This window comes from Actinia tenebrosa, unplaced genomic scaffold (genome assembly GCF_029948245.1).
Source record: "Actinia tenebrosa isolate PJP-AT-01 unplaced genomic scaffold, QUT_ActTen_1.0 PGA_scaffold14__42_contigs__length_11649687, whole genome shotgun sequence".
Classification (NCBI taxonomy): Eukaryota; Metazoa; Cnidaria; class Anthozoa; order Actiniaria; family Actiniidae; genus Actinia; species Actinia tenebrosa.
Genome location: NW_028292574.1, coordinates 2,977,186 through 3,001,510, shown reverse-complemented (window position 1 = coordinate 3,001,510; position 24,325 = coordinate 2,977,186). Strand labels below are relative to the sequence as shown.

The window sequence follows — 24,325 nt, the reverse complement described above, 5'->3', positions numbered from 1 at the left end:
TCCAGTCCTTCCGTATAGACGACATTTCTCGTGATCTCTCGGTAAAAAAATTAAAATTACCAAGATTACTTTTATGCTTTTCAAGATTTCTTCAAAGGTAACATGCCACTTAAGGTAAGCATAATGAGTTGGGCCGTGGCAGGAGGGATATTGTAGTCAAATAATATGAGAAATAATGCTACAGATTTAAGCTTAACCATTTTGATTTGAAGATCAGATACGACATGAATTTCTCGGCTTCTAGTTCTCACATAAGCTTTATACATCGTTTAAAACTCCGAGACTATGAGCAAGTCATTGTCACTTCTATTCTAAAGCCGAAAGGCCTACCGATAGTTATGTAGGATGTTATATTAAATTCTTTCCAAATTCTAAGGCGTGATGCCAATCTATTTTTAAAATTTTATGATTGACTTAATGACAAATATCTTAATCTCAAATTTCTTGCATTCTTGGTGTGTTTTTGTTTACATACAATGCGTCATTAAATATGGCAAAATAATAGCCTATTTTTATATTAACTTTGTAAAATGTGCTGTGTAAAGCATTCTAGTTTTTAGAGCGAACTTGAAAGTATTCGCCAAACAAGGAATATAGCTAATATAACTAGTTAGTTACATAAATGTCTAATAATTTAAATGTCATCCACAGAGCCATATGCATATTGAGTTCCTCTACTTCCTGGATGATTTGGAGTGATTCTCCTTGTTGGAGTTTCTCTATGGATTAACAGATGGACATTTCTATTGCATTGTCACGTACTTAATATGTGATATGATGATGTAAGACAGACAAAACTGCAAGCACCTATCAATTAATAAGGGCATGGAAAAATCAAACAGGAAAGGCAAGGAAGCCTCAATTAAACCTTTTAATGATTCTGGAAAGAAAATAAAGACCAAAAAAGATGTTAAAGAGCCAACACAACATGGAAAACCCAAAGATACCAGTAAAGATGTACAAATCAGAGTAGAGAAAGTTGAAAATTCCCGGGAAGAAAAGAGCAGTTTTTATACAGCTGATGACGAAGACATGGATTTTAGTGATACGGCTTCAGTCAAGGAGCGAAGGCTTTCAGATAGCTCACTTAAAGGTGTCAGTTGGGTAACTAGTGAATCTATTGAAGAAAAAGGGGAATTCCATACGACAGTACAAAGAACTCGCAGCAATACAACAAATAAAGAAATGTGGGTGCCATTGGCAATAAAAGATATAAATGTTGAAGATAAAGGAAAAATCAAGTCGAGAGAACCAACTTCTCCTGAACCCATAAAACCTCCTAGACCAAAACGAGTGAGTTCATTCAAGCGCAACTCAAAAGATGATAAAGTTGAAGTAAAAATGAGAAAATCTAAAGAGAATGAAATTGATCCTGTTAAACCTCCACGGAGAAAGCTACCACGACTTCCAGGAGCTGATACCGAAATCCACAAGGGAGAAAAGCACAAGCAATCAAAAGAAGAACTTTCAGAAGGAGAGCAAGCAACACGGGATATAATAAGCAGGCCTGTGGTGATGTCAACTCCTTTCAAAGAAAATATGACATTATCCGTGGAAGACATAACAGATAATGGGGATGGACGAAGGCTTTTTTCTATTTATGATGACTCTACAGACACGACAGTTCAACAAGGACAATCATTTTATGACTATTTGTATTCCAAAAATGATAATACAAGCAAAGAATTGGCAGCTTATGATGCTAACCAATCAAAGGACCTTAGAGATGAGAACCTATATGATGATGTTCCTTTAGACAGCTCTACGCAAAGTCTTGCCAGTATAGGAAAAAGAACTGATACAGATTTTGACATCTATGATGAAGTTATTGTCAACAAAGGTGAGCAAACTTGTAGAATGGATCAGAATAGAACAGTCACCTTGCACTATTATTATTATTATTATCATTATTATTAATATTATTATTATTTATTATTATCATTATTATTATAATAAATAAATAAATGATATTAAAGATGAATAAGTAATTATTACATATATTTGTTATTTTATATTCATAATCTCTCTTTTTTTTGTTTTAAAATTATGGTGACAATATTCTTATCACATCTCATATTATAGTTAATTATTAGTTTATTATTATTATTATTTGTCATTTGTCACATTTTGTATTCGATTCAAGTAGCCAATTGTAAATTACCTATAAGTAGCGAGATTTACGATTGTAGTTGGGAAAAACTCAATAAAGTTTTCAATATTATTATTATTATTATTATTATTATTATTATTATTATTATTATTATTATTATTATTATTATATGTATAGTTTTTTGATCAATGCTTTTCACTTTCAATTCTTTTTTTCCTGACATTTTTTTTGGCTGGAAAATTATGGAATTTAAAAATTCAATAAATTTTGACTGCTTTGTCCAATAATTGGGATATGGTTTTCAAATCTGTGTAAGCTATTTGAGAAGCGTTAAAAAACACATATTTTACAAAGAATGAATCAGGCTCACATTATATAAAAACAATTATGAAATTAATATATAAAAACTATATTATGAAATGATATTATGATGTCAATATGATATGTCATACTGTAGTCATAACATTAACACTAACAAGTATATATTTTAATGGGTTTGATAAACCCTAATGTTCTTCCCAAGTTTAATAAATTTCTGACTTGTAATTTTGAAACTTTTTGGTGTCATTTGTGCCCGGCGTGTTATAGAGACCACTTAGTCTAGTCATATTTCAAAATTGTTCATTTATTAGTGGTCACATTTGAATGTTACCCATCCCTCTAGACTCAAACATGTTGTATATCTACTGTACTTTTAATTGTTCATGTATTTGACTTTCTTTTTTAAAGAAAACTACATGATGCCAGTTAATGATGATGATGATATTTCTGATAACGACCCATGGGGCTCTGATTTTGATGATGAAGATGATGATTTTGAAGATATCAATGACCAAGAAATTGATAAGATTAAACTTGATGACAATGATGAAGATGATGATTCAGGGTCAGGCTATGAAGAATATGAAGAAAGGAGGAATACTTCTTCAGTCTTTTACTCAAAGAGCAGGCAAACACCTAGAAAAGGACAAGTGAGTGAAAGGGATTGCTTAAAGTTTATTAATTTAAAAGATTCATAGAAAGTAGATAAAGTTTATCTGTCAGTTAGAGTAGCTATGAATATTTTTTTATACCTCTTACATAGGGGGATGGGTCAGGGAGGTTTAAAATAGATATATATTTAGTAATTAAGCCCCTTCTGCTGGGCAGCTGGAATATCGACTGACAATGTCTGAGGGTGAGAAATGGTCTGAAAATAAACAGTTGGCCAAGAAGCAAAGCTTAGAGGGCATATGTGATATTTTGAGCACCATTTCTTATCCAAGGATATTAACAACCAATATTGCAGTGAGCCAGAAGGGGTTTATCTGTTTCTTGATCTGGTATAATTTTACACTTGAATAATAGAGTTTTGCTTGCTGTGATTGGTGGAGCGACCAGAGGTTCTTAGACAACAATTACTGCTTGAGCAGTGATTATGGGTTTTTCAAAGTTTTTTCATGCGAAAATAATACTTTTGTTGTCCTAAATTTCATCTTTTCTCTGATATTCAAGTATAGAATTATAAAAGTCTAAAACAAGTGTTCCCCTCAGAGGTTATTACACTGCTAGTTGGGTAGTAATACAGTCGAATAATTTTACATCTGAAAGCGGACATTAATGTTTTTGGATTCCTACGCCTGACCATGTATTATCACTCTGTAATTAATCTAAAAGAATGGTCATTTAATACACAGGAAATCGGGTGTGTCATAATTTCCTATTATAATCACCAATAATCACTTCATAAACCAATACATTTATTCACATGATAACATGGATGCTTACCAATGATATAGGACATTTTACTGTTTTTTGTTAACTTTTTTTTTTGTGTTTGCTGTTTTAGTTTTCTAAACGTGCCCAGTCTTTTTATATCATGATCAAATGTTTGTAAAAAAACAGTTTCTGTATTTTTCATATCCCCCCCTCCCCCCACCACCACTTCTGATCATGTACATGCAATGATGATTTCAAGAGTAATGCAAGGATTTTAAACTGATGACTTATTGTTACATTATATTACATGTACTACCATGCTCTTGACTAATTGCTTTTACACATTTTAAATTCATCATTTTTAAACCTGCTTTTTTTTCCAGCTCAATCAAAAGACAGTTAGTCCTTTTCACACAAAAAAGGTCAACTTAAGTATCCCAGGTCTCAAGGGATTTAAAGGCTGTTTTGGAATAAGTAAAGCAGCTAGTTTACCATACCTGGCGGATGATGGATCCAAAAATACGGGCCAAGGTAAGGAGATGTGTTGTAATCATTTCCGGTCTTTATTCATGCTGTCTTTGTCCTTTTACTGTCTGTGGTAAGGTTCAATGCTTAGTGCAACCTTATCCTCAGGGTATTTTTGCTGACTCCAATTCAATATATGGTGGTTGTTGGGGAGGAGACCCTGATGTTGGCTGGAATCATGTGATAAGAATCTCAAAACGGTGTCTCAGATATTTGATATCTTTTTTAAAACAAGGGCAATGACACACATTAAATCTGGATTTTTAGTTTTCGATGGTTGTGATTGCAAAATTGACAAAATCTTTTGAATAAGAAAAAACATTTAGAAATCCAAGACATTGTTTTAGATTTATTAGTATCCAAAGTTTCAATTCAATTCAATGAGAATCTGAATGAGCTTAAGAAAGAAGCTATTTTTTGTCACTCAAAAATTTTGGATAAACCCAAAAGCTTTTTTTGTTAAAAAAAAAAAGAAAAATTTAAATAGATTTTTGAAAACTATGTTTAATTAGCTTTCAGACAATTTACAGTATACTTTTATGGCAACATACTGTAAAATCTGTATTAAAGGTCTAGCACCTTAAGACATGGTTTATAGGGAACCCAATCCTCTCCTGATACTTTAATCTATTGGAGTTTTGAGAACAAAAAATCTAATACTTGAGGCCACAAAGTACTTTTGCCATGTAGAGGATATATTGTAACTATATATCAATGTGATAAGATTGGTTTGTCATCAGAACTGAGATTACATGTTTAATGTTTATATTTGATTATAATTAGTAAATAAATCGGGGCTAGACTTTAGAAAACATATATTGCAAGCCACTGGCTTGTCAGCTTTGTATTCAAATTAAATACAAGCTTTTCAAGTAACTTTTGAGTCTTCGGGCCATATATTATTCATTGTTCTACAAATAACGTGCCGAACAATGAGCCACAGAGTCACTAGATCTAAATATTCCATAAGCCACTTTAATAAATACATTATTCATCATTCCACAAATAATACACTTACATGTATGTAGTATTGCTAGTATTCCAAATGGACCAAAAAATACCAAAACAAATATCAATGTGAAAATGTTGTTTGTTTTGTATAAATTGAATGCCGTCTCTAATACATGTTAATTAAATGTCAATAGATAATAAACCAATAGGAAAGCTTGCAAGAATGATTATATTTCATCTTTAACAAACCAATCATTGTTTGAGACAGTTCAGTCAACAACAGCATCTTTTCCCCGACCACAGCCATGATTTGACTGAAAGGACCCTTGGGATAAGCTTGTTTTCTGTAACCACCCATTTCTAGAAAATTGCTAATTTTTTTCCCAATATATTGTTTGCATTACTAGACTCTCGTAATGCAAGTTTAGAGAAGAGTCTTAGAGTGTTTTGTTAATAAACTACTTAAATATTTTAATTTACTGGTATTATAATCAAGACTTAATTTGACAATGTAGAAGTGCATTAAAAAGAGTTATGGTCATGACTCCCCCTTGTCATGACGTCCCCATCCATGACGCCCCCAGTGTGTACCATGACACCCCTAGTCTGAGAGATCAGGGGCATCATGGTTTATACTAGGGGGTGTCATGGTAGTACAGACTAGGGGCGTCATGGTATACGCTGGGGGCATCATGGAGAGGGGCATCAGTACAAGGGGGCGTCACGACTAGTTACCTTAAAAAATGATTGCAGTTAGGGACTAATTTGATTTTCTCAGTGATGGTTATGATGATTGGTAAAAAAAATTATTGTGATGACTATTCTTGAATCCTTTTTGTATATGATAGTTTGAATAAGTTTTTTTTCTTGTATTCAATTTTTTTTTGCTGAATATATAAGTTTCAGTCCTTGAATTTGGTTTGCAGAAGAAGAAAAAGAAGAAGAGTCAGACTATGTTGACCCCAACATTGCAGACACAGAAAACTACCAGCAGCCTGTCATGCCTGTTATGCCATCAGGATTAACCTCAGTACAGATTAAAAGATATCAGATTGTAAAATTTATTCTGGAAAGTGAAGCAGACTACATGAAGCTGATGGACAGTCTGATTAAGGTACTAGTAGAAATGTACTAATGATTTAACACAAATCCCACGCTGTGACTGGCTGAGCTACCAGTGGTCTATTAGTGATAGATCACTTGTAGTGAAAAGTGTTGGTTTTCGAAACCAAAACAATTGTGGATAACTCACTTTTTTAACCTAATTTCAAATGGGAGAAAAAAGGTTATTTTTCTGGCCTAAACTTGGTCTGTAAAGGAAAAAAACTGCCCTCAGTCTTGAAAGTGGACTGAGGCTGTTAGTCCTTTTGGTACTGTGCATTTAAAACCTCTGACACATGTATTCCTTGTGTGTTCCTGCTTTTAACAGGTAAATGATATGTACATGTATAAATTTAAAAAGTCAAAAACATTTAGTTTTTAAAACCAGTAATACATTTTACTTAGGGTCAGAGTTGGCCATGTTAGGCTATGTCAAAAGCAATCCCCATTATTGTGAAATCTATATGTTTTATGATTCCTCTCTAGAAATATGAGTTACCAATAAGAGAAAGGGACTTGTTGGAATCCTCCAAGATTGACATAATATTCCAAGGAATCCACAAAGTGTTGGAATGTCATGTTATGTTTAACATTGCTCTGTCTGCAAGAATGAATGAATGGAACACTGAAGAAAAAATAGGTGATATCTTGTATGCATTGGTAAGTATATACTTAGTATATTGTGTAAACATGACTCACTGCTATTACCAAGTCAAAAATAGATAAAGTATTGTATAAATGCTATGAAGAAGCAGATTTTAAGTATAAGACTTCTTGGACAAGGACTTAAAACTGTAGGCCCCGTCTGTCTTCACTGTATAACCCTGTAAAGGCGGACGTAAAAGAACAACTAACTGAAGATGCTGGTGCAACCATCTTTGGTGCCCGTATTAAGCTCTACAGCGCCCACTGTGATTGGCAAAAAGCTGTTGTGGTCTCCCTGCCCTAATGGGAAAGCTAATAAATACAAAATACAAAATACAAAATACAAAAAAATTTATTTTTCATTGTTTTAAATCAGATATTATGTTCCTTTTTTTTCTTTTGGGGGAACTTGGAGTTTCAGAGGGGAGGGTCGTCATTTTTATTTCCATGAAAGCTGTTTCCTTATTGATTTATTAATAATAAGAGAATCAGGAATTTCTTACTGAGTAAACTTGGGAATCCCTCAACACTTCCCCCAATAAGAAACGTTCCTTCCCTGAATTCTTCAGCTTATCACAGACTGCATACATTGTCATTGGACAATGTTTGGCCAGAATAGGAACTTGTCCTGTCAATCTTTTCTTTTCTGCTTCATTTTGACTAGTAACATTAAGACAGAAGTGAGGTACTGTATATATGACCAAGCTAAAACTAATTTGGTCATCATTTACTTATACTGTATCTAGTATGAATGATGCTATCAAACATGACATTACAATGTATCAGATGATAAAGTATTGAATGCTTTTTCTTTTAGTTCTGCAAGTCAATGGTTCTAGAGGCATACTGTGAGTATGTTAACAATTTTGCTAAAGCAATGAACACCATAAAGTCAGCTTGCAAAACACATCTTGCTTTTGCACAGCTATTAAAGGTAACAAACATTGATTGATTGATTGAATGATATTTAAAATGGATGGAAAATAGCATTGCAATATACCATTTTAGAAAACATCAAAGGACTGGGACTAGCTTTATGATGATAATGATAAATAGAGGTTATCATTCGGCTAAGCATGTGACACGGCTGTGTATTTTTATGAGTCACTGAGTATTTTGGAGAGCCTTTAGGCAAGGTTGGTCAATGCCAGGGTTTTTTACTTCCTCAGTCGTGGTTCTTTAACATCCCTCCGGTATTGGTTAGCAATGGTGAAGTGTGGAGAGATGAGACCCTTATTTTAAGTGGTCATCGGAGCAACTTGAAGTTTCAACCATTTGCATGTAATTACATATAATTACGAAGGTAGCACCTTCTCCTAAGTTATTTTAAGATCCCAAGTGTTAATTCGGCCAAGGCTTGAATTGAACTAAGACCTCCCGCATAACAGACCAACGCTATAATAATAATAAATTACATTTATAAAGCGCAGATTAGCACAAGATGTTCATCTGCGCTGAATACAGAAACAATACACAATAACTAGAAACATAAAAGCTAAGTTAATCAATGGGAATTGCAAAAACAACTGAATAAAGGCTTTTCTATAAAAATATGTCTTTAAGTGTTCTTTAAAAGAAGGTAATGATGTAATATGCCTAATACTAGATGGTACAGTGTTCCATTCTACGCTATCACCAATAGTTTTTGAGCGAACTTGGTAGCGGTTTTGAATATTAATCCAATTAGCAAAAACATGTTATCTGAGCAGGGGCAGATCCAGCCAAACATATTGAGCCTGGGGGGAGGGGGGGGGGGGGGGGGGGGGGGGAGAGTGACTGGATTTTGCAAATGAACTTGGAAAAAGTAAATCGGTTCCATTAATTTGGTCAAATAAAACTATATATGGCTGAGGAGGGAGGGGGGCAACAGTCCTCCTTTGCCCCTCCCTGGATCCACCCCTACTGAGACAGCACCTCACTATAAGTAAGTTTGACAAATTTGAATACGTTTCGTTAAAAAAAATCAGAGTGAGAGTCACAAGTCTTAAAAAGTCCTTCTGACGTTTCTACAGGTTAAAGCTTACTACCATACTTTCCTCAATTCTCTCATAGGCAAGACGACAAGCTTGTAGAGAACGTACAACATTACACAGTTTAATGTTGAAGCCAACTAAAAGGTTTCCTCAGTTTATTGATCTTGTGCAGGTTAGTTAACAAGAAGTGATTAATAGAGACAAAGACATGTTAGAATAGATCTTGTTATAACAATGTAGCATGTCATTCAATTTTTAGGCCTTGTCCACAGGTATCCAGAAATTTTTGTATTTGCAAATTTTTTTTGCGGATACGGGTTGCATACGCATGTGTCCGCGAATTTTTGTGTCCGTATCCGCAAATTTTACGAAAACGGATACGTGTGGACGGTGAAAACGATTCGATTACGTTGCGTGTGGATGCAAACATTTTCATATCCGCAAAAAATAATTTGCGGATACAAAAATTTCCTGATACGTGTGGATGGGGCCTTAGTAAACAAAATAATATACAACTTGCATAACTTTGACCATTTATGGCATGTTAAGTATTTGTTAACAAATGATAAATTCTTTACAATTTTTAAATTTTTTTGGTTAAATCATATTAATATATTTGTTAACAAATCAATGATAAAAGCTTTATATTTTTTAACATTTTTTGGTTAAATCATATTAATTAATACATTTTTTATAACATTTTTCAGGAACTGCTCAAGGTAACTCCAGTAGAACATCCTGATCGGATCCCTCTACAAATGGCTTTGACTCAATTAGAGTATCTTGCTGACAACTTGAGTGAGAGAAAGAGAGAGGCAGACTTAAGACTGAAGGTTAAGCTTTTGGACGCCAGTATTGCACACATTGGCAAGGTTTGTATATTCATTTATAAACATTGATCCCCTTTTCTGGAACTATGGTTTATTTTTTTCTTACTGTTTTCAGTCAAGTGTACAGCAGTAGATTAATGCTCTAGTTAGGAAATGACTTGCAATCTGACATGATTGGGTGTTTATTTATTTTTTACAGCCATTGTCCAGTGGTAATCGATATTTTATCAGACAAGATGACTTTGTTCAGTGTGTAAGTAGTACTCTTGTTGATTTAGATCAGTAGATGTAATCATATGGGGCCCAGTAAAATTAAGGATTGATTTCACAAGTGCTTTGATATTGTCCAAGTCATGAAGCCTTGGCAAAATTCAACAGAAAAACATCTTTAAGGAACCAATACAATCTGGCTCGCATTGTAAATCATCCTGAACTATTAAATCAAATGTAGTTATGGTTCAAAAGAATTTTACCTGTTTCTTCGTTACATGTGCTCTCTTCTATCAAACTTTGGATTATAATATTTCAAGGTTTCATTTTCTAGTGATTCGGCCTTGAATTATAGAAAAAAGCCCTCCTTCATTAGCCTTTCAGCATCAAGTAATTTTGCCCTGTATCAGACTGTAATACAAACATAGCAAAAAAAAATTGTTTCAATTTCTTTGTTGAAATATTCCCTCTGTTTGATAATCAATTTTCATAGGTAATTGAGGATGACACCATTGTGCGAACAAAGCGACGAAGGCTGATCATGCTTTCTGACATGTTGTTGTGTATTTCTCCTATCAAAGGGTATGTTAATAACGCTAGCAGTTCTATAGTTTTATGACGTCAAAGCCAAGACAACATTTTTAAATAACATTTATTGACAGATAATTTAATAGAATGGCTTCAAATGTCCAAGATTTCAATGCCAGTAGTTGTGTTACCTAACCATTCCAATGTTGAGGAAAAACTGGGTCGAGTTGACGTTGCAGTGCACTGTGGTGTTTTAGGGAATGAGATAGACACCATATTGGAATTGTATGTCCCAAAAAATGTATAATGGGGAAAATAATTATGACTGTATAATGACTGCACTCTATATCATAAAATAAAAATATGCTGGGTTTGTTAAATATGATTTTTACCAAGGAATACTGTTATTTAGGAAAAAGGACAGGGTGGCTAACTTGATCACTGATGTCAGAGCCAAGTATAAACTGAAATGGAATGTACCATTAAGTGATGTTGAGGTTATTGAGTATGGTCCTGGAATCTCTATTTATGCTACCCCTCAGAAAACAACTGTTACTCAAGCCAAAGGAGGTAATTTATTTGACTTATCAAATTAGGGCTACACCCAGTCTAGCTTAATCAATGCTAATATAAGTTGGCAAAAACTTTAACCTGACTGTAATGCTGTAAATATGTTGCATTTGCCTCTCAAAATTGCAGCACTGCAAATCGCAATTTCGAGAGCCTCAATTTCAACATTTTCAGGAGGGTGAAGGCATCCGTTCTCTCTAACCCCCCAGATTAACCACCCCCCCCCCCTCCCCCACTCCAAATGTTAACTATGCTTCACAGGCCCAGTTTATTATGTCCTGAACATGGTTGTATGTTTTTCACTAATATTAATTAATACTGATTGCCTTATTAGAGTATTGCAGATTGAATTTGAATTTCACCTGTGGCTTTCTTTTCCATTTGGCACTCTTTGGCAATATTAATGTCATTATTTTGATTTGGCTTGCATTTTGTCTTTTGACAGCCCCCGGGGGGGGGGGGGGGGGGGGGGGGGGACTCCGGGAAAAAAGTACCGGGGATGCTTGTCGTATCTCTTAGGGGTAAATGTGGTATCTTTTAGGGTGTTAAATGCGAATTTTTGAAAATCAGCATTTTCTGGTATCTCTTACGGTGTCAGAAAAGGAGAGAAGCGCATATCAATATGGCTTATCCTATCAGGCGCTTTTTATAGGCCAGATGCCTAGTGTAAATATTGTTTGTTGTGGTATCTCTTAGGGGTTAAAATTCATTCAGCCACGCCCTTTTTTAAGACTTACGGTATCTTTTAGGGGTCTTTTTAAAAATTTCTGACGAGCATCCCCGGTACTTTTTTCCCAGAGTCCCCCCCCCACCCCCTTATCCCGGGTTGACAGCTAGCCTGCTGTTTTACTGTATGTTGTGGATGACTGAAATGAAAACATTTGTTGCACTTTCGATGGATCATAATTGGTATTTCTTTTTCTAGGGCAATATCGTCAACAAACAGGCTGTCAAGAGCATTTTGCTGACCTTCAACACGATCTTGCTATTATTGGTCAGATTGCTGGTCTAGTTGCCACTTTAAGAAGAACATATCAGGTGAGTAAGTAAAGTCTGGCATTAGATGTTGCATGCCTGGCCCGAATAGGCATGCATCCAAGCATTTTGATCACCATTTTGATCACCTCTTTATTGTCAACACATTCCAGTGGAGCCTACTGAAATGAAATCTTAAGGTCGTTCATGGGCATTGTTCACGCGCATCTGAAGATGGGAGGAAATAACATCCGACCTACCATAACATTTACACTTCTATTTTGCCTTTGAGACTTGGCATGTTTCTGCAAACGGTTTATTATTATTATTATCATCATCATCATCATTATCTTCATCGCACCACGCGCATAAACCCTTAACATTTATTATGTCAGGTTCAAATGCTATGAAAGATAGACTGTGTTAACAGCCAATCAGAGGCCAGATGTGACTAAGATTCAAACATACCTGCTGACTTGAGTATTTCAGGGAATAATCAAAATAATTGGGGAGAATATATATAAACATAATTAACTGTCCAAAGCCTTTCCTCATCAGATATCTACAACTTATGGGCCTTTCTCACGTGGTATCTATGTTAATGGAACAATAGATGCCACCACGCATAGCCCCATCGCATTCAGTCAAGTGCTTGTAAAAAAACATTTTGCTGCTTAAAAAAGATTTTAACTCTCATGAGAATAAACATGGCTGCCAAGTAATGCCCCTTATTATGAGGATGATGATATTACGATAAGTGCCATCCAATAATTGTTCAGTGTTTAAGAATGGCAGACTTTTCACTCCTACAAATAGTTAGTTCTCTATTTTCTCGTCCCATTCATGTAAATGCTAAACCAATATATTTTCTTGGCCCTAGATACTTGATAATGATAAAGTTCAAAAATGGCACAAAGCTATTCAAAGAACTATTGAAGAAGAAACACGATTGGCTAATCTCTACTGGCTTGAGCTCTCACTTCCAGCTAAGTAAGCAATATTCCAAGTTTATTCAAAACCCGGGGGGTACTCTTGCCCGTTTAGGGTAGGGATGTGCCGCTGAGCCCTCTGAACCCTGACCCTGTTCCAGAGTAAAATCGCTGAAAACCATTCCCTTTTCCGGTAGTGTGAAAATAGATACCCTGTTCCAGGGAGGAGAGAGTGTGATTTCATATACCCTGTCTCAGAGCGAGAGCGATTTTATAAACCCTGTTCCAGAGTAAAATCGCTGAAAACCGTACCCTGTTTGGCGGCACGTACCCGTATAGCGAATATAGGGCAGTACCCCCCCCCCCCCCCCCCCCGGGTGGTGCAAAAAGATCATTGTGACCACATTGTGTCTAGAGAAATATATGCAACAAAAGTCTACATTTCACATGCAGAACGTATGCCTAGTAAACCAGGGATTTGTTTCACTCACTGTATAAAGAAACAGTTTATAAAATACTGCTATTTCAAAATGCGTTGGTTGATGGTACGAAGGTCTTGTTGCATATGGGGCCGCGGAGCACCCTAAGGGGGGGGGGGGGGGGGGCATTTCAGTAGTATAGGGAATGGGGGTATCAGCGCAGTTGACCACCCGAGGATTACCCGCGTCAAGTTAGGGTAGTACGGGTATTATCCGCGTTAAGTACTGGTCCAAGTGAAGATATTTGTGTCTATATATAGAGTGCGAAGAATGTAAAGAATTCAGCCCAATTTACGACTTTTGTGTGAAATGTCTTAAGCCCCGCTTTAAGCCCACCAAGCCAAATAAGTACGTCTGTTGTGGTAAAAAAATGCGAATAGAAGAGGATACGTCAGCGCAGTGTTACGAATGCGGCAAAAATATCACAAACGCCGTACCAAATGCTACCAGAGAGCAATATTACGCCAATGAAGGCCGTAAGAAAACACCTTATAAGAGAATAAAATACTTTAGGGACTGGATGAGTCACATCCAAGGTTATCGCCCCGTGTACCTTGACAACGAAGTAATGGAAATGATTGCGCTTAACTTAAAAGGACCAACCCCGCAAAGCTTAAGGAAGACATTGAAAAAATTAAAGCTAGGGAAATATTACATAGGTATTCCCTACCTTTTGTCTGAAATTACCGGTGACTCTATTCCCGAGGTTTCTGAAGATACTATGAGAAGGGCCGAGTGGATGTTTTGTCGGCTGGATAAGGATATTCCTTATTACCTCGACGTAATTTACGAAATATTTTACAAAGTCTACCCCAACCACCCCCTGTTAGGATGGATTCCGAGACGACTGACGCAGTAAAAACTACTTTATTGGGAAAGTTGTTCACAATGAAAGACGTGGTTACGTTGCGACATTAGACATCAACATTCCATTCCCTCATAGCAGCCGGCGTTTTCCGAGCACACGACCAAAACCCGAGCACACGATCAAAACCCGAGCACACGACTAATACCCGAGCACACGACCAAAACCCGAACAAAATATAAAAAGCCGAAGTAAGTTGGGAATGTAAACAACCTTGGCGAGAAACTAATTACGCATATGAACCAGACAGCCGGCGTTCAATATGCAAATGAAATCCTGCTCGCTTTTTTTCAAAGCAAATATTTACTGAGCGAGCTTTCTTTGAAGCTCCTCTTTTGCTTCTTGGAATATCTTTTTCCGTGTCTCTTCGGACAAATCTTTGACAATTGTTTTTTTATTTCTAATGTCGGACTTTAGCTTTTCGTATTTCTCCTCTTCGGCCAGGATAATCGAGAATTCTACGTCGTCTATCTTTCTGTCACGCAATGCCTTTGAAACAAGGTCAGTAATAGTATTTACTTTAGCCCTTGACAGAGCTATAGCTTTTTCATAATGCCCGTAGCAACAGCCGAAACAATACCACAAACTGCCCCAACACTAGCCAAAGGAACCCCTATGAGTACTCCGGGTCCAGTAAGCGAAGTAGCGGAGCCGGAGCCCGTCAACACGACGGATATGGACCCCGAAGTTATTGCGACCTTATACAGCGGGCTCTAACGTAATTCTTCCTAACTTTTTCGTAGTGTTTTGTCTGCCCCTTGAGGTAAGCCAGTATTAGATTTGCTTTATTAAGCCTAAAGTTTCAGCATTCATTTCGTTAGGTGTAGTATGATAATTGGGAATATCTGGGTACATTTTAGGTGCCGATGGTATAACATCCATTATATACTAATGTACGACGCTTTTGGTAATGACATTGAGGAGCAGCCACATCATGACAACCGCGACTATTGGAATTGGAGGGCCTTTAGGAAGATGTTTCCGCATGCAGACCCTACTAAGTTTGAGCGCAGACCCGATGGTATTTATTACCAAGGCTCTAGGATGTACAGCAATAAGGATTTGAGTCCTAAGCCTTTGCCACCTGCTAAGCCCAACTTTCCTGCGAATTTGATGGAGACTGCCCTTAGCTACCCATTTTATGACAACAAGGGCGGCGCGGATGAGTTTGCTAAGATGGTTACCTCCCTGGAAATTCCTGTGACCAATTCGACGACCTTCGCAGTGACGGTCAGAGATGTCTTTAGAGAAACTGCCATGAAACACACGACAGGAAAAGAATCTAGGAAATGGTTATCGGGTCCTAGTATGCAATATTGGCCACAGCAGTTACACTTTGCCGTCTGGGCTGCCACTAAGGGATGTGGTATAGCCGCGGATATGTTCCATATTCCTTTCCTAAGATTTCATGTTGCTTTTACCATTCGTAGGATATTGTTTGAGCTAGGCGCGCCGCTTCCGGGTGACACTGTCTTTGACCCCAAGGATAACAAATATGATAAAGTTGCATGGGAGCGATCAAGGAATGAGTTTAAGCTTACCAACCCTGACGCAACAAAGAGGGTGCCGCCCATGGTTTAGGAGAAACTTACACCTATGCCGGAGGTGCTAGTATCGAAACTCCGGGTATGGGATATCCTAGCTCCTACGAATTTTCCGACTTAGGAGGCAGCGGAACGAAGGGAAATCTAATCTACTACGTTCAAAGTCAAGAGAAGTATCCTTGGGCACCTTTCTTTGCCGCAAAGGGGTTGGGCCTAAAGAATCTCGCAAGGATTAACCGCAGCATCGAAGCCTTCGTGTATTGTATCTTAGGAGCGCAGGTTAGCACCCGCAGCCCCATTGTAGATGACAGTGGTGCGTCGCAGGAAATACAACAAGTATTCCTTGTCCTCTTCGAAAGCGCTGTTATTGAGAATGAGATCTCTAAATCAGTTCAAAGGTATCAACTTGCGGTGCAGCAATCTAAAGTGCGGTTAGATTATGCCTTGAGTCCTGGTTGTTGGTTAATGCCAAGTAATTTGGTTATCAACAACAATTCCGTTGTGGGTTATAACAACAAACTTCAACGAGCTAATAAGGATATGAAGTTTGGGGTGAATGACGTGAACTCCGACATGACCAAGGGCATTCCTCACTTCGTAGAGAAGCCAAAGAAGGTACACGCAGAAAAACCAATTCCTAAGCACACGACCCGAAAGCATGTTCCCACGTTACCAACCATACCTGAGGATGATCACGACCTACTAAAAGCCGGCTTAGCAGTTGCAAGCATGGGTCTGAGTTATCATATATGGCGATGAACAACCCCTACGTAGCTGGAGTAGATTGCGTTTATACGACTTACACAGGCGAAAAAAAATACACCCAGGCATCTTGGGTTGATGTCACGGGAATGTCTGTGGACTTGAACTACTCTGGGAAGAAGTTAATTTTATGCAGTCTTTTTTTGGGAGCCGTTAGTAATGCGAACATAGGATTTCCCTTTTGTGATGACAATGGAGTATTACAGCCCATGCGCGCGAAAACGAACAACAGAGAGCCTACGCATTTCTCAGTAGAGCCGCCAACGAATAGCGCTGAGAATCTTTCCGTTTGGACTTTTCACCTAGTTGCTGACTGCCATGGGAAAGTAAAGCTGCAAATACGCGTAGATGACACTGGGAGTGTTTGCATAAATAGCATAGAAAATCAAAGGGATACTATCTATAACCAAATGACCATTAGCACTCTTACGGTAGTTAGTACATGAATCCGTATGTAAGGGAAACACATTACGCCCATCGCGTAGATGAAGAGGGATATGACGATGTTTCTTGGCATGACGTTGGAATGTGGGTTGAAGTTGGGGGCACTGCATTGGTCATTTGCACTATTAGCATTAATGCAAATACGCATGCGAATGTGGGGTTTAGACTTATCGATGAAAATAATAAGCCTTTGCTTCCTTATCGAACTTCAACGAACACTAGGAAAGTTACCCGTTTTTCAATGGAGCCCTACACTAGGTCCCCTGAAGACCTAACGCCAGTGACTTTTCATATGCTAGCCAATTGTAAATATGCTAAGTTGCAAGTCACTTCTGATGATGGTAAGTTTGGGATAAATCGTATAGGTCGTAGGCCTGCTAATGCAGCCTGGAGTCATAAACCCATTTCTACCATGAGTGTGTTGCCGCTAGTTCCGAATTACCAGGGTGGCGCTAATACTGTCTTTCATTATCCCCAGTCGAGGATGCCCCGGATGCCCGATGAGAAGGACAAGATCAGCCCTTCATCTTCTTCAGGAGGACCATCCCGATAGCGACAACTAATATCCAAATGTTGTTGCCCACGAACTTCAACAGTTCCCCGCCGGCCGTAAGTGCCAATCCAACGACAGAACCCAACAGTCCGGGAATGCGGGCTGCCATCTTTTTATCTTTTTGCCAAACCAGAACCTAAGTTTTTTACACCTGCGCCCGTAGCCTTAAGCGCGGACAAGATGACTCCTACTACGCTGCTAATAGCAACTGCAAATGCCAGCGGAACGCCATACTTCACCAGGGCCCTTTTTACCTTTTCCTTGGTGGTAAGCCCTAGTTCCCGTTCCAGGTTGTCTTTTTGCCCCTGCAATTCCGCGACTCTCTCCTGTAGGGTTTCCAGTTCCCTTTGGGCAGCCGCCCTTTCCTCTTCGGGGCGAGTTTGGTCGGCAATTATTTCCTGTTGTTGCTCTATTTGTCTTTCCAAGTCTTCAATGGCCTGATCTTTTTGCCAGATTTGCTCTTCCTTGGTGTTGATTTCGGTAACCAGCTGGCGCCGTTCCTCCAAAGAGCCGGCTATGGTGATATGCAAGTTTTTGGCTACTTCCTTGCTCATGTCCAGGTCTTTCAGAGCGAGCTCGAAGGCTTTTCTGGCTTGGTCTCTTTCGCGTTCAGCATTGTCTCTTTGTTCTCTCATCTCTACTATTTGTTTATTCTTGCCGTCGACTTCTCTTTTCTGAGCATCGATAAGCAACCTGTTCTGCCTCGTATAATCTGCTTCCCTTTCTTCTAGCGCCTCTCTTAGTTCCTCGGCATGTCTTATTAACATGACCCTTTCGTTCAGGGTTTCTAATCTTTCTAGCGCACTCTGGGTAGCCTCTCGGAAGCCCCTTAATCTCTCCACATTGACCTTGACTGAGCCACTATCATCGAAGAGAAGTTGTGGTTTCGTCCAACGGTTGGCCCCGGCGTGCCTCATGTCTCTGACGTTTATGAGAACTTTGTTTCCGCGCTCTGTGAGCCTTACATCGTCGGCCTCGAATCGGGGATAGCGATATGTTAGCTCCTGCGTTGCTCACTCTACGGTTTCCCGTTCTCGTGGTTCGTTCATATCCCGAAGTTCCAAGTACTCGGGGACGGACTTGCCGGGGTTCTTTGATTGCCACATGCGATTTAGGGCGGCCTTGAACGTTCTCCGTCTTTCGCCATACGAATTTTGCAAAGCCATGTCGTAGATTAGAGGATCGGTTTCCGTGCCTTGGGTCCATCCGTCGAATTCTTCGTCATTGATGTCTGCTTGGCCTTCTTTGGTGGTGGGGTCAAAATCCGTTCCTTCTACTTCCATTATATATGATAAGCTCAAAGTTAAACCCCAACGTATTACCTAAGCAGGTTGCCGGCCTAAAGGCAGAACGTACCTTTCATAGGGTTACCTTTACACCCAGCAGCGCAAAACCAGGAGAAACCTTGTACGTAGGCGTACCCCGCCTAACGGATAACCTAGTATTAGTCCCTGATACCTTGGCTTTGAGGTTTGACCTAACGGTGCAGCCCAGCACCGCAGACGCGCGTCATGTTGTCAATAACGTAGGTAGAAACCTTGTTTCTAAGATGAGAATCAAGTTCGCCGGGGAATCCCTTTTGGACTTTATCAGGTACGATCTGTATACGACGTACAAAGACTTATGGTTAACGGCCTTTGACCGCGCGCAAAGGATAGAACAGGGAATAGCAAGCGCAGCCATACGCAAGGTAAGAAGCGCAACCTCCGCCGCTTCGGGAGAAGACAAAATAAAGTCAGCCTATGGGACTAAGTATGTCATCCCGCTGGACTTCGAAGTAATTACAAACCATGGTGCGTACTACCCAAGGCAATTGAGTGAACTACAGTTTGAAGTGACCCTAGCAGACACTACGAACATCTTACAGGTAAAGAACGTAAGTTCCGCAGCCGTGGATCCCTATTCTATCACCAACTTGGAGCTGCAATATGAAACTGTATACAGCGAAGAGTTGGCCCGCAGTGCTGGCATGGAATATAGCGCCGGAAAGGCATTCCTTTACGACCACGTGGTAATGTACAAGACGTTTAGCTTTACGAACAACGTCGAAGAGGTTATCAACCAAAGCATTAACATACCACGACGCAGCCTTACGGGGCTAATGTTGGTGTTCGCTAAGACGTATACCGCGGGATTGCGTGACTCCGAGGCGTTCTTCAATCCTAATATTACCAACGTAGGGGTAAATATCAACGGAGTACCTAACAAGGTCTACTCCCAAGGAATAAAGCCCGCGGATACGTACCGGGAAGTCGCACGCAAGTTTGGTGACCAAATTACCCCAAAGGAGTTCTTCACGGACAAGTATGCGTTATGGATCGACATGCGCACCACCAACGTTGAATCCATGCATGGTCAGGGTCTGCGGCTGGTAAACACCCAGGACGGCATCACTTTGGAAATCAAGCGCACCAAAGGAAGCGATGCTACTAAAATAAACTGCTACGTCTTCGTGGTTAGCGACGCACAGCTAAGCGTAGAAATGAATCAGCTAAAGAGCGTTGCGTATTAAAATATTCGACTAATATACCATGTTGCGCAACTTCACAAAGAAAGACACGACACTGCAATACATAGTGCAAGGTGACAACCTGTACTTTAAGGCAAAGGAGGCAGCGGAGGCGTTAGGTTACGAACGTCACGGAAATGCAATTAGGGCTCACGTGTCCGAGAAGTACCAGAAAAGATGGGCAAACCTGCAAAGGGCCCCAAAACAGGGCCCTCCTACTATCCACCCACATTCCGTGTATATTTCGGAGCCCGGTCTTTACGAGTTGATATTCAGCTCTAAGTTGCCACAGGCTGTGGAATTTCGCGATTGGGTCTTTGAAGATGTCCTGCCTGCGCTGCGTAAGACGGGGCAATACGCATGCTTTAACAGTCGAAATAAGTTGGTGTTCAAAATAGAGAACGAGTTTGAGTTACACAAAAAAGTAGTAGATTATATCCGCAAATTCTACCCCCAACTGCTAATAGCCCCCAGCTTAGGAGAACTGCAGGATAGTGATGGTAAGAGAATCAAGTGCTGGCAAAAAGGATATCAAAGAGGGCAACCGGATTTGATAATCCTTAACGCTCACGTAAGATACAATGGTTTCTGTTTGGAGTTAAAGACACCTAAAGGGGATGGGGTATTATCTGAGGATCAAAGGAGAACCTTAGACAAGTACGAAAGGAATGGGTACAAAGTAATGGTAAGCAACGATTACGACGACATCTGCAGGAGTATCGCGGAGTATTCCCAAGGGATTCGTCTACCCTGCCGTTACTGCTACAAGAAGTTCAAAAATATGGGCACCTTGGACGTGCATTATGAAAACTTCCATAGAATATATGAACAAAGACAAGTTTAACGCACTGAAACTGGTACAAACGCACTGGAGGGAGTTGGCTGTAGGGGAAATCTACGATATAAAAAATTACGTGGTCTTCGAAGACATCGACCGTCTGCGTTTGGTCTTAAAGAATGGAAAGAAGACGTACTCCTTATGGGCGCCTGATAGGATAAGGTACGCCGTCGAAGGGCAGGAGGTTACCCATATCATGAGTCATGGTAAAAAGGATGGCAGGTGGGTATTTGACGTAGTCAAGTATGAGCCGGAGTCTCCTCTGCATTCTTAGGCACGTGCGCCTTTGGGTCGGCTGGACACCAGTGAACTGCAAAGGCTTCCTTTTCAAAAGTACTGCCGCAATGAAGGCAGTCATATCTTTTTTTATCTACGAAGGTGACTTTCTTGCGGGGTTTGAGGCATTCTGCTGGGGGTTCGCATGTGACGCCGTCCATATATTTAAGGTAACCACAGGCGCCCACCAGGAAACCTCCAAAGGATGCTACTACGTAGGCAAACATATATCTAGGAAACTATTTGGGGAAAGGTCTATTATTTATTCATATTCTATTAAGAATCCGGAAACTATTTCGAAGGAAGGTCTATTATTTATTGCATTCTTATTAGGGAAACTTGGAAACTATTTCAAAAGATTCCTTATTCTTATTGATATTCTATTAAGGACCTGGAAACTATTTCGAAGAATGCCTTATTCTTATTGCGATCTTATTAAGTACCCGGAAACTATTTCAAAAGATTTCTCATTCTTATTATGATTTTATTCCTAAGATGCAATAGAATATTCTTTGGGAATACGTAATAGAATATGAATAAAAATAAGGGAATTCTCAAAATAGTTTCCGGATTCCCTTCAATAAGAACATAATAAATAATAGACCTTTCTTTGAAATAGTTTCCAGGTCCTTAATAAAATACGAATAAGAATAAGGGATCTTTTGAAATAGTTTCCTAAGCCTCGTTAGTACGCCGCCAGTAGGTTATCCAAACCATGTATTCTTCAAACGTCTTTGGGTTTGCCTTCACTGCTAAGCACTGCCAAATATGCTGCCCTTCCCTAACGCATCCACAGTCATTGCATTCTTGCTCCCAATATTCCCTATTTTCCCAGCGCACTCCTTCAGCCTTGTCAAACAGGACAAAGTTCATATCTATTTCCTTCTTACGCAGGATTAACTTCTTCATAGTCTCCTCTTTGCAGCAGCGTTCTACCAGATCCCCATGTTTGTAGCAGACGATATCTTCCAGATCGTATTTGGTTCTACACCTTTCTTTGTGCCAATCGTCGTTGTTTTTGTCCCCATCACACTATTTGCAGACATTCTTTAGACAAACCCGATTGTGCAAATGATACTGCAGCAATTGCTTTGTGCTGAACTTCTTTGAACAATGTTTACATATGAACTCTTTAGGTTTCTTACACACCGCTTTCTTGCGGTGGTAATGTAGCATCTGCTTGCTTTTAAGCTTCTTACCACAATCAACGCACTCCATATATAATAAGGATTTAATAAATCCATTGTAGGTGGTCCTGTAGGTCTTCAAGAGTGTCAAACTCTTGTCCGCAGCCTTCGCAAACGTAATCCATGTATATTTACGAAGGATACCTCATGAAGTCCGCTACGGACTCCTTTGCCCACATTGCCATCGTCATTAAAGCACCAAACCGCTCTGCGCGCTTTAAAGCATGCAATTCCTCGCGCAGTCGGTCTATTTCCTCCCTTTGCGTTTCTACCAGATCTGACTTCTTTTTGACCACGTTAACCATCTCCTTAACTGCTTCCACGGGCTCCATATATACAATGGATCCGAACCATATTCCTTGTAATGCTTTGATAGTAGGACCCACCGGCTGCGGAAAGACCCAGTTCGTGGTAGAGCAGCTGTTGGGACCCTTTAGATACCGATTTGACTATATCGTGCTGCTTTGCCCCACCTACGTGAACAATAAGACATGGGAAGGCATAGGCGTAAAAGATGACGACTTCTTCGTAGATATCTTAGACCCCAATGAGTTATCTGGACATCTTAAGTTTTGGTATAGACAATTCCCCAAGGATACGCAAACCCTCCTCATACTGGATGACATTGCCTGTGGGGATGACTTCCGAGCTTGTAAAGCTTGCTTTCAGCGGCAGAAATGACAATATTAGCGTTTGGTTGCTCTCGCAGCAGCTTACGAGTGTCTCTAAGCCCTTCAGGGAAAACATAGGCTCTTTGGTTATCTTCTACACACCCAGTAAAAGCGATCTGGAAACCATCTTAAGCGACTATGGCGGTGAGATAAGTAAGGAAAAGCTGCATGAATACATGCGGCATCTAAAAACACGCCAACATTCCAAGATGATCTTCTCCTTAAGGTTTCCTTATCAAGTCAATATATATGGAGATTGAGCAGCTCATAGATGAAGTCCCTATGGAAATTGACGAAAGTAACCTTAAGGAACAACTTAACGTCCTTGTGTCTTCTGGGAAGTGCAAAGAAATGATAGGCAAGGAACTTACCCATGAGCAAGTTAATAAGTTGTCAGAAGAGGAAGTTAAGAAGTTCCATAAGAGATACGAGGCTGCCCTTGCAAGCAAAACCATAGCAGACTCGGCAATTAAGTTAGCAACTAAATTGCTTGGACTTGCGCTGCCCATAGACGACGTGGAGCAACTACAGAAGGACATAAGAGATGACTATGTCATCGCCCAAGAACTTAAGATAACCTGTGGGTGGTTGTCTTTGAAGTGTGGTAGGTTAATGGCAGTCGCCTCTGCGGCACTTCATGTGGCTCAGCATGTCGACTTGAAGGAGGTTCTAGGTTCCTTTGGAACATCTTGGAAGGACTTCAAGAAGGACAGAGAAGTCGAAAGGGTACTCACTGCAGCACTTACCGAGGAACCTGATCAAGTCACCCCAAGTGACTTATCAAGTCATCCTCAAGTACTTACCCAGGTCGCGCCCAGGTTATTTCCAAGTCCTCTTTAAGCTACCTGTCAAGAACTTATCTAGTCCTTCAAGTCCTTAGTATAAATGAGTGAACCCGAATCAAAGGCAGAACCTCAAGAAGAAGAGCAGAAGATCACCAAAGCTAAGTCCCTGGGCAGGGTAGCTGCTGGGAAAAAGCTCGCTGAGATAAACAGGAAGAACAAAGCCAAAAAAGAAGAAAAAGAGGAGGACGAAGGACCCTTTATCAATCCGGGGTACGTCATTAGCGTATTAGGAGTCGTTTTGGCTGCAGGCAGTCTTTACTTTCAATGGCAAGCTGCGAAACCAAAAGTGGAATGGAAAGCCGTGCAT

General features: G+C 39.5%; 1 protein-coding gene across 1 annotated transcript in view; it reads left to right on the top strand.

Moving 5' to 3' along the window:
- Window positions 1-24,325, top strand: part of LOC116301985 (uncharacterized) — a 37,777-nt gene continuing 13,452 nt past the window's right edge. The window contains exons 1-14 of the mRNA XM_031711161.1: window positions 1-114; window positions 652-1,840; window positions 2,840-3,081; window positions 4,192-4,339; window positions 6,211-6,398; window positions 6,872-7,045; window positions 7,848-7,964; window positions 9,083-9,175; window positions 9,711-9,875; window positions 10,033-10,086; window positions 10,537-10,625; window positions 10,984-11,141; window positions 12,067-12,179; window positions 12,997-13,106. Coding sequence (XP_031567021.1) covers window positions 826-1,840; window positions 2,840-3,081; window positions 4,192-4,339; window positions 6,211-6,398; window positions 6,872-7,045; window positions 7,848-7,964; window positions 9,083-9,175; window positions 9,711-9,875; window positions 10,033-10,086; window positions 10,537-10,625; window positions 10,984-11,141; window positions 12,067-12,179; window positions 12,997-13,106 — 2,666 coding nt within the window. The 5' untranslated portion in view covers window positions 1-114; window positions 652-825. The remainder of the gene's footprint in view (window positions 115-651; window positions 1,841-2,839; window positions 3,082-4,191; window positions 4,340-6,210; window positions 6,399-6,871; window positions 7,046-7,847; window positions 7,965-9,082; window positions 9,176-9,710; window positions 9,876-10,032; window positions 10,087-10,536; window positions 10,626-10,983; window positions 11,142-12,066; window positions 12,180-12,996; window positions 13,107-24,325) is intronic.